This window comes from Mesoplodon densirostris, chromosome 18 (genome assembly GCF_025265405.1).
Source record: "Mesoplodon densirostris isolate mMesDen1 chromosome 18, mMesDen1 primary haplotype, whole genome shotgun sequence".
In the NCBI taxonomy this organism is placed as follows: Eukaryota; Metazoa; Chordata; class Mammalia; order Artiodactyla; family Ziphiidae; genus Mesoplodon; species Mesoplodon densirostris.
This window is the reverse complement of record NC_082678.1, coordinates 13,176,084-13,190,030: the sequence shown is the minus strand read 5'-3', so window position 1 is coordinate 13,190,030 and position 13,947 is coordinate 13,176,084. Positions and strand designations below refer to the sequence as shown.

The 13,947-nt window shown below is 54.7% G+C and overlaps 1 protein-coding gene across 1 annotated transcript in view; it reads left to right on the top strand.

Moving 5' to 3' along the window:
- TBCD (tubulin folding cofactor D) overlaps nucleotides 1–13,947 on the top strand; it is a 177,350-nt gene that overhangs the window by 131,410 nt on the left and 31,993 nt on the right. The window contains exons 20-23 of the mRNA XM_060081511.1: nucleotides 1,678–1,795; nucleotides 3,100–3,160; nucleotides 4,501–4,523; nucleotides 10,466–10,497. Coding sequence (XP_059937494.1) covers nucleotides 1,678–1,795; nucleotides 3,100–3,160; nucleotides 4,501–4,523; nucleotides 10,466–10,497 — 234 coding nt within the window. The remainder of the gene's footprint in view (nucleotides 1–1,677; nucleotides 1,796–3,099; nucleotides 3,161–4,500; nucleotides 4,524–10,465; nucleotides 10,498–13,947) is intronic.

The window sequence follows — 13,947 nt, the reverse complement described above, 5'->3', positions numbered from 1 at the left end:
ACACATGCACGAACACGCAGCAGGAAGCCCCGGAGGCCCCCTCACTGATTTCAAGGGCTGGGGGTTTCTCTCTTGCTGAGAAGGGTTTGAAGAACTGGTCTGTGCTTCATCAGGGACAGAACACAAACCAGGTGCCATGGCCTCTGGGAGCACAGGTGCTGTGACCACTGAGGTGTGTGTGTCCCCAGGAGCCACAGGATTCCTGCGCCATCCCAGCAGGAATTGATGGATCTGCTGTACACTGTGTGTTTCAGAACTAGCCTTAAAACAACAAGTGAAGTAACTCATAATATAACATTAAACAGTGAGCTGCTTCCTGGGGCTGCAGTGGATTTGCTGACTTCCTGGGCCAGGCCTGAGCGCACTTTACTCAAGAACAGAACAGCCAGTCTGAACTGATGACACGCCCTTACCATTAAGGAAAGAACCCGTATATGTTCCATCGTGTTTTTTCTACTTGGAATAAGTAGGCATCTGATTTTAATTTAGGGAACAATACACAAATTTCTCCACATTATACTTATTCCCACTGACATTTATTAGAGAAGTAACTATTGGTTGGATCATGGTTCTTCATTTGGAGTTACTGGTTTTAATCACACACTCTGGGATTTTTTTTTTTTTTTTTTTTCGGTATGTGGGCCTCTCACTGTTGTGGCCTCTCCCGTTGCGGAGCACAGGCTCCGGACGTGCAGGCTCAATGGCCATGGCTCACGGGCCTAGCTGCCCCGCGGCATGCGGGATCCTCCCGGACCGGGGCACAAACCCGCGTCCCCTGCATCAGCAGGCGGACTCCCAACCACTGCGCCACCAGGGAAGCCCCAACACTCTGGGATTTTAAATGAAGATTTGGGGCATGTTACCTCCTAAGGGCCCTTTCAGCTTCGTGGTCTGTTAATTAAGCTTAATGTCAGGAATCTCACCTGGTGTTTACTTTCCTTTTATGATAATCCTGCTGCCTGAATGAAGGGGACACTTTCTTCCCATTTCAAGAGTGCTGACCGCCCCAGGATAAGGGATTTCCCTGATTCTTAAACACTGACCGCTACCAGCTGCCACGTCTGAGCGCCTTTGTGGGCCCTGTCCTGGCAAGGACGCTGTGGCCTCTGCCCGGCTGTGATTGTGGTTCCCCCTGGCTGGTGGGGCTGGTGGAGCGGAGCGGCTGTGGGTGCGGCTCCTTGTCTGCGCTCCCTGCCAGGCTTCAAGGACTGACTTTGCTTTCTGTCCCCAGAGCACAGGCTTGGAGGCTTCCTCTGCTCTGACCAGGAGAGGGCGGGCTCCAGGCTGAGGCACCGTGTGTTGGCTGTAGGTCCTGCAGCCCGGCCTCTGTCCTCCCTGCCCCCCAGGCAGAGCCCCGGCAGCCCCTGAACAGCAGGAAAGACCTGGAAAACAGTCTGTTTTCCTTCTTCCCTGCTGTCTGTTCTCACCCTGGGTCACCACCCTGTGTCCGGAGCCCCGAAGAGCATGTGCTGTTTGGGGGCAAGTGTCATCCTCGTTCACATTCCTGCTCGCTGCCCTTGTGTCCGCTGACGAAGTCTGGCATGTCAGAGACTTTAGTTTAGCCTTGGTTGTGAGACCATGATCCTGACAGAGAGAACTGAGGGGGTTTGTTTCTCCCCTGGATCCTGAACCCTCGTGTCTGTCACCCTGTGTGCATCTCCCATGTGTCCTTTGCAGTTTTCCCGCGTCTGCTGTCGATGACACAGAGTCCAGACCTACACACTCGGCACGGGGCTGTGCTCGCCTGCGCAGAGGTCACCCACAGCCTGTACACACTGGCCGTGCAACAGGGCAGGTAGGAGCTGGGTCACAGCTGGGGCCCTGTCCACGCGCCCCTTCCTTTGTGCCGGCGGCATGGTCTCCAGGGGCCCTGTGCTCCTGATGACATCTGTCAGTGGCCCCCTGTCCTCTTTGGGGGACCCCACCTCTCTGGGCTTCTCCTGTCACCTCGCTCTTTCTGAGGTAAACAGATTGTAAAAGCAAAGACACGTTTTCAGAGTTTGTGTTGAGTAGCTCATATATTCAGTATTCTTTGTTCATTCATCACTTTCAATAATTTAAATACCAGAGAATATAAATTTAAAAGTGTCTACCAGGAGCCTTTTCTGCTGGCTCAGTTAGTATAAATAACAGTAGACACGCAGCGTGGGGTTGCTGAGAAGGTCCGAATGTTGAGAATGTTTTGTGAAGCAGCTGCTTCGTCTTCCTACTTGACTTTCCAACTGACTTTTCCTCAAAGGCAAAAGCTCACAGCACACTGTGATGTCTGTGCTGTGGTTCTTGGACTCCAGCTTGGGGAAAACTGTATTTTAAGTGGCTTCCTGTCCTTCGAAGTGATTTCCTGGGGACACAGTGATAGCAGGTCTGAGTTGACCCTGCTTCTCTCCCACAGTCTGTTTGAATGACATCTGTGAGGGGGTGAAATGGCACCTGTGGGCTTGGCCAAGGACCTGGTATTTATGGAATCCTCTCCTGGTGCAGCTGTGCAGGACTCACCTAATCCCCTGGCAGTGTGTGTGACAACACGTTTCCCCCCAGGGAAGGCCGGAGAGACCGGCCCCTGGGGTTTTTCTGGGGCCTGGTCATGTGGGTTCTCTACCTGCCATGAACCCAAATATCCCAGACTCCCAGAAGAAAGCAGGTTTCAGCATAAGCCATGTGGTTTGTGCAGACAGTCTGGGCAGTTAGGGAATGGGGAGAGCCCTCCTGAGATGCAGGTTTCTGGGTGCCGAGCAGGCCTGTCCAGGGCGGCAGTGAAGCCGTTGGCTGCAGGGCCCTGACCGCAGCCTTAGCCACTGTACTCTTTTACAAAGCAAGTCACGGGGCACCTGGGAGCTGGGCTGCTCCCCGTCCCGGGGCCGCAGATGCTTCCCGAACATGGGGTCCCTGCTCTCAAGCAGGCGCCTCATCACAGCCCTGTCGCTATTGTCTGCTAACCGCTGACTGAGAAGGTCTTCCATCTGCCCCCTTGAGTGGATGTACCTTCAGGGATGCCCCTGCAGGTGCTTGTGGGCTGGGAGCTGGCGGGCCACCAGGCCTGCATGCGTGTCTCCCTGACGCTGTCCCAGGACCTCACACGTTGTGTTTGAACTCCCGCAGGCCCGTCTCGGACTTCCTAGACGAGAAGACCGTGCAGGGCCTGAAGCAGATCCACCAGCAGGTCAGTGTGCAGCCTCTGGGGCGCCCCTCTTCTAGGTCTCCTGGTACCTGGGGCCTGCCTGCCCCCAAGCCCTCCCTGCTCCTCAGCCCCAAGTGAAGCCCTGAGGGTCAGTCCTGGGGCTGTGGTGCAAACCCTTGGGGTGAGCTCGGGCTCTTCTGTGTGGCCAGGTGTCCTCCGCTGGACATTGCAGAACACCCGCCTTGCATCTAGTCCTGCTGTGCAGCCTGGCCACCCTCCTCGCTCGGGGCGTGTCCTCACGCAAGTGCGGGTGTGCAGTGGCACACAGAACAAGCACGAAGGCCTTGCACCCCCAGCTGTGCCTCCACGGTGGGGAACCCTGAGTCTGAAGTCACACCCAGGGTTTGTGTATGCACTTCTCTGGGGAGGAGGTGTGTGCTTTTTTCTGGGTTTTTGAGATTCTCAACGGCTTCTGTGAGTCAAAATTGGTGAAGTATGAACTGTAGGTCTTAATGTTATAGGATAACCTGGAAGTCACTCTTGAGATGTTAAACGGCTTTACCGTTTGTCGTTCAGAGTAGAGTTTTGTTTCCTTTAAGATTTAGCTCTTCGTGTAATAATTCACCGTTTTGACGTCTTTCCCTCCTCAGCCCGTTGGTGCTGTTAACTTTCTTTTCCGTTCTGGCAAAACCGTACCATCTGTTTAGGTGCATTTCTCATCTTTAGAGTGGAGTCTGGTGCTCACCTGACACTGTCAAGCCGGGCTGACGCCGTGTGACGCAGGAGGCGGTTCAGTGCGGGGACCGTCCCCCGTCCTCAGTTTCCTTTTTCTCTAGAGCCTGGGTAATAGTGGAACCTACTTGCTTGAGTTTCTGTGAGAATTAAAGAATGCGTTCGGAGAGTTGAGCGGAGGTGCTGGCACAGCATGAACTTTCAGTGAGTGGTGGCTGGGATGGTAGTTAGTGGTGATGCTGTGAATTGCTTCTCTGAGTTCCTGGCAAGGAGAAGGACCGTTAGAGTTAGTTTACTGCCTGAGGGGCTGTCGGCGGAGGCAGGTCCAGGTATCCAGGCCCCCCTCACTGGCTGGCAACCCTCTTCCTCCCCTCTCTAACCCTTGGTTTCTCTTCCAGGTGAGGGAAGGAGGGATCTGGGCTGTTGTGAGGATTAAATGTGGTAATGCACGGTGGGTCTTAGTGAGGGAGGAGGGGCTTGTTAGTGAGGTGCTCTTGAAGAGTGGAGGGGCTCCATCAGCCCCTCCTGGGAAACGCCCACCTGTGTGTTTCTTTTTGTTATCCTTTTGATGCTTGTTATATACCTGCTGTGTTATTTTTTAAATCCTAGTAATTTAAATAACTAAGTAACTTTCAATTCTTTATTTTTAGCTTTATGATCGTCAGTTATACAGGTAAGCTTTACACACCTGAAGTTTTATGTTTTGTGAAGAAAATATTGGGCCCCTAGTCGTGGGTGCCTCCCGAGTGGTCCTGTCCAAGTTGTCTGTGCTTATCCTATTTGAGGGAGTGAAGAGCCATGAAAGGCCTGGTTGGATTCTGAGCTTCACTGACGACGTGGTGAGAAGCTTGCTCGTTTGACTGTGGAGTCTGACGGGGCTGGTGGCTGTGGACAGTCCCCCTGCAGCAGCGGCACCGCCTGGATCTGCCTTCTGCCCTTTGCAGTGGGTCCTCTCCGCCCTGGTGGCTGTGGTCTGCCCTCTGAATGTCATGCGGATAGAACCATTCTGTGGAGCCTTGGGGTCTGGTCTTTGTCACCGAGCGTGCTGTTTCTGAGATTCACCGTGTGGTCGGCGTACAGCGGTGTGTTCTTTTGTACTGCTGTGTGGTGGTCGGTGGCGTGTGTGCTTGGTGTGTTTATCCGCTCACCAGGTGATGGGTGTCTGGGTTGTTCCAGCTTTTGGCTTCTTCAGGATAAAGCTTCTGTGAACATTGGCATACAAGTCTTGGTGTGGACGTGTTGCTGGGTCATGCGGTGCAGTGTGTCTCAGGGGTCCTCGTCAGTGCTGGGTGTGGGCAGCCTTAAGGGGGGGCTGATCCTTGGGTGTGGGGTAGCTCATCACCACTTTAGTTTGCATACCTGGGGCCTGGTGACCTTGACACCTCCTGTGTGGACTGGCTGTCCTCCCTCTTCTGTGAAGTGACTGTTCAGATCTTTTGCTCATAAAAAAAATCTCATGCTCTGTAGTCTTCTTACCAAGCTGTCAGCACTCTTGTCATGTTCTGGACACGAGCTCTTTGTAGACAGGTGATTTGCCAGAATTTTCTCCCAGACTGTGGCTTGCATCTCATTTTTCTTGTGTTTTAATGTAAAACGGTGCAGGGCAGTGGACGTCAGCCTGTTCTTGTTTGATGTGTTCTCATTTTGGCCGCTCTCCCTGCCTCCAGCTTTCCTGGCAGCCCAGGGCCTGCTGTGACCTCCCCGCCCAGGGTGGCTGGGGCCACACGGGGGCTTCTCTCAGAGGTTGCTTAGGTGACCTCACAGTTAGCTGGCGTCACCCTCTGCTGATTTGGATCTGATCTCAGTCAGTGCTTATAATTTAAACTTGATCTTCTTTAAGTCTGCGTCCCCTGCCTTACTTCAGAATCCCTTTTCGGGACGAGTCTGCCCGTGGTCAGGTTGCTCACTGATGGTCAGACCTGGCCACCTCTCGGACCCCCTTGCGACCAAGTGGGCGCGTAGGTGCGAGCGGCTTCCTCTGTATCCTGCAGCGCCTCCAGGATGCGGGCCGCGTCTGTGTCAGGACCCTCTGTGGCCTCCGTGGTCGGTGTGGAGACGGGCCGAGGTCTCAGGGCTTTTTGGTGGCATCTGTTCCCCGTTTAACTGTCCTTCCCTTAGGGGCATCCTGCAGGTGGTAAACTCTGCTGAGTGAGTCTCCTCCTGGGTGGGTGAAGCCTGGTGTAGACCTGAACCAATGGGCGTGGTTCTGCCTCCCGGTTCCTGCTTCCTGGATGGAGGCCTGGAGGGGGTTCCCATGGGGAGGCCCGTGGGCTGCTCTTGGCTGTTCCACTGATGCTGCTGCTTTTCATCTGTTTTAACAGAAAGAAAGGAGCGACTCACTTCCCCTTACATAAAAACATGTTCATTTGTTTCTGGTGAAATGGCTTGAACTCCACGGGACTAACCAGGGATGAGGCAGGCAGTGAGCTGTGTGCGGAGGGCCACCGACCACCCCAGGGCCATTGTGCTTATGTTGTGTGCAGCTTTCTTTGGAGCTGAAGGCTTCTGATGAAATCCGTTAGCATCTTATAAATTCCAAATGCACATCTGCTCTTTGCCTTTGAATTTTCTTTTCTAGTGATAAATCTCCAAAATAAATAGAAAATAACCCCATTCAGTGAGGCCAGTGTAGGAAGATAATGCATGTGGCCTCTGGTGCAACAGGGGCCCTGTGGGTGGGACGGGCCTGGGTGCCTCAGCAGTGTTTGTTCACGAAGTGTGACTCCCACACAGGTCTTGGCCAGAGGCCCTGGCAGTCACCACAGAAGGAGGGGGTCACATGGCCCCACAGGACCAGGCCAGAAGGCTCTTGCCGGGGCTTGAATGCGAGGCTTCCAGTCCTTCTGACCTTGTAGATCCAGCTTAGCCCCATTATTTCCTTGGACTATTTTCTTATTGTGAGTTTGGGGGTCCCCAAGACCACCTTCAGGCTCAGTGGCTTGCTGGTGGAAGGACTGAGAACTCAGCAGAGCCATTATGCTTGTGGTTATGGCTTATTGCAGCAAAAGGATACAGATTAAAATCAGCAACATAAAAGGCCCGCAGGACAGAGTCCAGGATAGACCAGGCACCAGCTTCCTGGGTCCCTTCCCTATGGAGTCATGCTGAATCCTCCCTGTGGCCACTCGTGACACATGCACAGCTATTGCCACCCACGGAGGGTCTCCACCACCCCCACCTCCCCCCGCCTCTGGGCCTTGGCGTCCAGGGTTTCCACTGGGTTGAGCTGATTCCCTGTGACGTCAGGCAGAACCTTCTAGGGGCTGGGAAGCGACCTCCCACATCTGGGACAAAGCGCGAGACCCATCCTTCCTTGGCCCTCACCTCCAGGAAGCGGCCTTGGCTGTGGAAATAAATCCTCTGTCCTTGAAGGGACCCCTTAGGTCTGCCTAGTGCTAGAGCCGTGTGTCCCATGTGTCCCTCTGTACCGGCAAAAGGATCGGAGCATCCTGTAGGTTCTGACAAGCTGATGGGGCTGCCCCGTGATACCCTGGGGTGGTCAGTGCTGGCTGGCCGTGTGGGATTGTGCTGGGAGGACCTCTGTGTGCAGTGAGAGCTCTGAGCACTCGCTGTGTCCAGCAGGTTGGAAGGAAAATTCCCTGTTGGGAGGGGCAGGAGGGTGAGGACTCTCGGCCAGGCAGCCTGGTGCTCCTGTCTCGCTGGGAATGCCTGAACTCTCAAACCCAGCAAGTGCTTCCTGTCCGCAGGCCTGGAGTGCCCTGGGGAGCCCTCATTGAATTTCTTGTGACACTTGAGTTCATGGCAGCCTCATTGCTTGTGATAGCCGCCTCCCAGTCCCTGCATGTCACCTGGCAGTGTCAGGCCCTCCTGCAGGAGTGGTGACAGGCCTTCATTTGCAAAACAGAAGCGTGAAAGTCTTAATCTTAAAGAAATGTGAACTGTGGGTAAATGAAAATGGCAGCTCACGAAGTCGAGGGAGATGGATCTTGATCTTGGAGGGACATGAGAGGTACATATGGGATTTGCACCAGCCCCATGCTCTGGTCCCCTGGAGGGTGTGCTCCTGCCCCTCTGTGAGTGAAGCAGTCAGCCCTTGGGAGGCCGCCCGGTGTCCTGGGAGCCGTGGCCGTGCGGCTCCAGGGGTGCCTGGTCCCCTTGGTCTCTTTGGGGCCTCCCGTGGCTTTCTCAGCGATCTGAATGACGTTGGGAACTGTGTTCTCTTCGGCAGACTGTGCTCAGAAGTCTTCCTGGGAGAGGGCGTAGCAAGGACTGATTTTCTCTAACCCCCAACATTTTAGCTTGAGGGATTATGGGTCTAAATAAAATAGTGCAGTGAATACCTGTTCACCTTTCCCCCATTATTAATAACAGTTTGACTGTTTGTTTTATCTCAGCTAGTGTGTGTGTGTGTCTCCCTCTTTATATGTGTATCATTTCTCTTTATGGAAAGTAAGTTGCAGGCATGTTGCTTCCTCTTTAAAACTTGAGAAAGCATCAGGGAAGAGCAGAGACTTTGTCCTGTGTCACCATGTACAACCAGTGTCCCCACCACACCCAGGAGAGTCGGTGTGACCTCAGTGACTTGTGAGCGCAGGTTCCTTCAGGTCATCTTCAAATGCTCCCCGTAGCCTTTCCCCTTTGAACTAGGACCTGCTCAAGTTCATGTACCATGTTTGGTGTTACTCAGTCCCCTCCGTTTTTGTTTTTCATGATACAGTCTCTTTTTAAGAGTTCAGGGCGGTTGTGTTGTGTAACATTCCACATTGTGGGTTTCCTGGGTTGTTCCCTGATGGTTGGACCTGGCTTACCCATGGCATGGCTGGCGTGGCTGGCATGGCTGGCGTGGACCCTGGTGTTGCCTGTGAAGGGGCTGTGCCAGTGCACTTGTCCCCTAGTAGAGATGCTGAGTTGATCCCTGGGTTCAGGGATGACCTCCAGAAGGTCCGACGTGCCCGTGAGCGAGGTGTGTCCCCTGGCAGCTAGCGGCTGACCTGAGGGGGTGGCTTCGAGATGTGTGGGTCCCTGGTGTCCAGTGCCTGCCTGCCTGGCCTGAATCAGTCGTCGCTCTGCGGCCTGCCAGAGGGTGCCTGGCTGATTCCCTCATCCGTTCTCCGTGTCTGGCGGGAGCAGCGTCCCTCCCCACTCCCACCCTGCACTCTCTTTCTAATGTATCACTGTAGACTCACAGGTCCTCCCCGCCCCCCAGTGCGTTGTAATCCAGGAACATCATTGTTACTCTTTCTGTTGCTCAAGCTGTCCCGTATTTGACCCACAGGAGCCTGTTTAAATGAACTCCTCTGTCATTTTCACATGATTCACTTAGTCTTTGAGCAATATCTTTTTAAACCTCTTTGTTTCTAGTATTTTGCTTTCTGTTCCTGTCTTCATTGATTGCATTCAGTGCAGTTTTTATTTTCAGGTCTTTGTTTTTTCTTTCTTGCAGTTCCATCCGTGTCTTCCTCATGCCTCAGTCTCTCTCCTCCTCTCCTTGGACATGTGCAGAAGCTAAGGGCTGTTCTGACCCCGCGAGTTCATTCCGTTGTCTTGGGTGCTTCTGGGTCTGGTTGTGTGGACTGGTTTTCTTGGAGCTGTGGGTCCTGTTTTCCTGGTAGTTCTGTTGGGTGCCAGGCTTTGTAGTATTTTTGTCGCTGGGCACCGGCTACTGCTTTCTGGTGGTGTTTGGTTGGTGGGATCGCTTGAATCCTTTCAAGCCCTGTTCTGAAGGCCTGACGGGGCCAGAACAGTCTGACCAGCTGCCGAGGCGGCCCTTCTGAGGGTTCTGCTGACGCCTCGTGCGTGACCAGGCCTGTGCTCTGGCTCATGGGGGCTTCCTCCCGCCCGTATGGGTTCCTGCAAGTTCCCTGCCTTCTCCTTAGGAGCATTTCTCTCCTCTCAGGCTCAGGTAGTTTCTTTTCTCACACGTGCAGCTCGAGGTCAGCGCTATATGGGCTGCTCCCCAGCCCCTCAGATTTCAGCCGCCTCGGCCTTCCCACCTTCCAGCTCAGCCTCTTGACTCCGCAGGACAGGCAGCTCCGCTGGGCTTCACTACTGTGCCTTGGGCTCTGGGACTTAGCTGCTCCCTCTCTCCTCCCAAGACCTCTGTTTTTCGGCATCTGAACCTTTGTTTACTTCATCCAGTTTTCTATTTATTTAAGGCAGGAGGGCAAACTCGAATCCTGTTCCTCTACCTGGGCCAGGAGGCAGTCTCATAAATTTCCTACCTTCTCCCTGGAGTGTTTCTTGGATTCACATCCACCACTTTCCCATTGTCAGCGTCCGGGGTCAGTCAGGGTCCAGACGGGCAGCATTTCCTCTCCCCAGTCCTGCTGGATGATGATATCTTTCTAGTGCCCTAAGTTCCTTTAGCTGTTACAAAGTAAGAGTTGAACAGTGTTTGGGGTTTGTTATATGTGATTGTGTGATGTGATTAGTACCAGTGATTAGAGAGTCTCCAGTAAAAACTGAAAATCATTTAGATGGTGGGCACAGCACATATTTTCATAAAAAGTGGTTCATACTTCCAAGAACAAATGCAGCTATTTAACATCATAATACTTTTTGGAGCCTGAAGTTACATTTGTTTCTTGGTGAGGGTATTTTATGTTGTTTTGTGTAACAGGAGATTTAACCTTGAATGTTTTCATTACTTTTCAGGGGTCTGGGAGGAGAACTCATGAGACACGCAGGTAGGTCTGAGCCACGGAAGCTGCAGATTTTGGGTTGTGGCCCTTTTTTCCCACCGTTGAGGGAAGACAAAAAGTCCTAAGGGCATTTACTTCATTGCTTTCAACACTGGGAAGTTCCCTGATGGGCCCCTTTGCAGTGACAAGTGGCGGGGTGGTTTTCTGGCCAGAATTACCGTGGCGGTGTACCTGGCCTGCACACGGTAACCCCGGGGCTGCCTGCCCAGCCCACTGCTTCTCCTGTGTGTGTTCACTCGAGGCTCTAATTTTCAGCTTCTGTGGGTTTTGATATATTTTAGCAGCCACGGGGCTGCTGGCGGCTAGGGTGGGATGGGTGAGAAGGGGATGATAAAGTTAGGGCTGTCGAATGTTGCCATTTTTCCCTCTTCGGTACAATAATTAAATGTAACTGTAGAGCAAAGAACAGTTCTTAAGATTATATTTAAATGTTTGCAGGGAACTCAAGAGATGCCAACATGTAAATATCTAGATTTCTTGAAGCCTTTTCAGCTAAACCTACTAGAAAACCCAGGACTCCATGCTTAATCAGGCGCCGGGTCAGTCCTGGCCCCATGGTGGGCCAGGGTCCAGGAGAGCCCCTCACCCAGGGAGGGGGAGGGCGGGTGGGGTCAGTTGGTGTCGATGTGACAGACGTGCCTTCAGCATTCTGGGGTTGCAGGGGGCGACCACAGAACACATCTGCTTGGCCAGGGACGCGGGCTGGTCGGCTCGCCAGAGGATGGGTGGGGCAGCGTCTGCAGTCCTAACTGCGCCTGCCTGCCCCCCTCCCCCCAGGCTGAAGTCATTTGTTGGGATCAGCCTGAGCTCTGGAGCGCTCGGTGTGGTCCCCTGGCCTTATCTTCTGGACCCTTGGGTGCATGTGGTTGTTTGTTTCCGTCCTGGGACTCTTGTCCCCTTCTGGAACATTCCACCCTGCCAGTTCCCACGGTTCCTTTTTGATCTTCCTCCCGTGCGCCCCTGCCTGTCCCCTCTGCCCCTCCAAGAGTTCATGTCTGCCAGTAGCCACTTGTCCCTGGGAAGGGGGTTACAGGGCCCCTTACTGCTCTCAGTTGTCCCAAATCCTCTTCCTCACAAAGAGCTGCTGGCTTTCTTCTAATGCCCCAGTCCTTGCTTGACTGGGGTTCTCAGTTTTGTTAGGAGGAGAGGTAGTGTGCAGATCCTTGGAGGCGCTGCAGAGACAGCCTTGCTGAGCTTCCGGACACTCCCTGTACTCAGACCTTGGCTGGTCTGCAGGCCAGGAAGGCGGTGCTTGGCCAGGCTCTGCTGCAACCCAGCTGCAAGGCCCTCCCCACGGCCCCCCACCACCCGGAGCTCCTGCTCTGATCTTCGTGCCCAGCCTGTGCATATTCAGGGCCCAGTGGCCACGGTGACTTCATGCAGGTCTGGCACGTCACACCTCTGTCCAAGGAGGAGTGGCAGTGTGGCGAGTGGAGTCCCGGGGGAAGGGATGGCCCTGGCCGGTGGGAGGGTGTTGGGGTTCAGAGTGGCCAGCAAGCTGGAGAGTGCTGGGCCTCTGGGTGGCCAGGTAGTTCCTTTGGCAGGGGGCAGGGTGTGTGTGGGGTGAGGCCTGGGTAGGACTGAGCACGGAAGCCAAGGGTGCAGTGAAGGCGTGTGGGCAGGGTCTCCCCCAGCCACAGCTGTCACAGAGCTCCTGACCGTACCATGGCCTGGCAGCGCACTGTCTGCCCAGGACTGCTCCACATGTCTGAGTCAGACCACATAGGAGATGCATTCCCACCTGAATGTGGGAAGAAGTCCTGGGCTCTTAGGAACAGCGTGAGAAGCAGTGTCATTAACAGGCCAGTCCACCATGCACAGGCTCCTTGTCTCTGCCACTGGGGACCGACCGGTATTTGCGACTTGACGGCAGACAGGAGTGGTGCTGCTGGGTCCAGAGCACAAGAGGCCCGACCAGGGCCACGTGTGTGGGTCTGTGTGGGGGCGCACACACCTTCGAGGGGCAAGCCGGGGATGCAGGGTGACCCCAGCGGCGCAGACGACAGGGCCCCCCAGTGAGAAGGGGAAACGAAGCCGGAACGACTTCACGGGAAGCCAGACATCTCAGGAGAGCAGGGGTTGGCTGAGTCAACGAGCTTGAAGACTCACTGTGCACTGCCCAGGTGTGAGCAGAGATACCTGGGGCTGCCCTCCTGGACCCACAGATGTCAGAGCCAAGGCCACCTCGGGTGCGGAGGGAGGAACTGGGACGGGAGGCAGTGGGAGGGGAGCTGAACAGAGGTCCCTTCTAAAAGCGGTCCAGATGCTCGATTCTGGACGAGGCCTGCGGGGCCTTGTGTCCCAGTTCATTACTGTCGAGTAAGGCACAGGCTTCCCTAAAGCGTCTTCAAGGGATGTCGTTTGCTTTTGGTGATTCTCTTTATGAACGTGAGGAGGGAAGCACAGACATGTTGTAGACAGTCCACAAAACGGCCCTAGGAAAGCCTGATTCCAGTTCCCGAGATGATTCCTAGTGGAACTGGCCAGTCTCAAGGATCTGAGGGGCCTCACCTTGTTTACGGATGGACTGCTGTTGACTGTGCGGGAACCCCCGTGTGAGCCCCCGACCACATGCACGCCTTGCTGAGGTCTGGGGCGCGAGTGGACCGGGAGGCCCGAGCCTGGTGCACGGGGCCAGCTGACCTCTTGGTGTTCTGGCCACTACACCGACCCGACCTGGAGGGACCCGCCTGAGGCCCGCGTCTCTCGCCTCCTGCCTGCCCTCGGGGACTTCTCTGCTGGGAGGTTCGTTTCCTCCGTGTCAGCTCAGTGTTCTCATGGGTTTGACGGGTGTCGCTTGGGGCATGGACTCTGGAAGGATGAGCTGGTTTCTGCCGGCTGACACTCAGACTCTGAGTCGCTCCCCTGCGTGTCATCGACAGCTCGTGATCTGCAAACCGTTTCTGGGTTTAGGGGCTTGGCTGGCCTGGGGTGGGGTGCAGGGCGTCTGTTTTTGTGTTGAAGCAGTGACTTTGCACAGAAACCATTGCTCACAGTGAACAGGAAATAAAAAGATCACCCGTCATTCCAGCAGTTGGGGACAGCCACTGTTTCAGGGATTCCTTCAAGGTGGTTGTTCCTTCCTTATCAGTTCATGTCTCAGGAAGTTGGGGTCATGTTGCATATAACCTCCCACTCCAGCTGGGTGAGCTGCTCACGGCTGCAGAGTGACTGCTGCGGCTGCGTTGCCCCGCCACCCGTCACGAACACCGTCAGAGCTCGGGAGAACTGCCTTCTTAGGACAGGGAGTGAGTGCCGGAAAGGATGTGCACTCCTGACCTGTTCCTGGGCCGCTGCCGCGTGCTTCCCAGAGTGTGCCGCCAGCCCGGCAGACAGACGGAAGGGGAGGATCAGGGACTGGCCACCTCTCGTTACTTCTTCTTGGGGACGGCGCTGGGAAGACTTGAGGCTGAGTGGCCACTCCCCGCACATCCT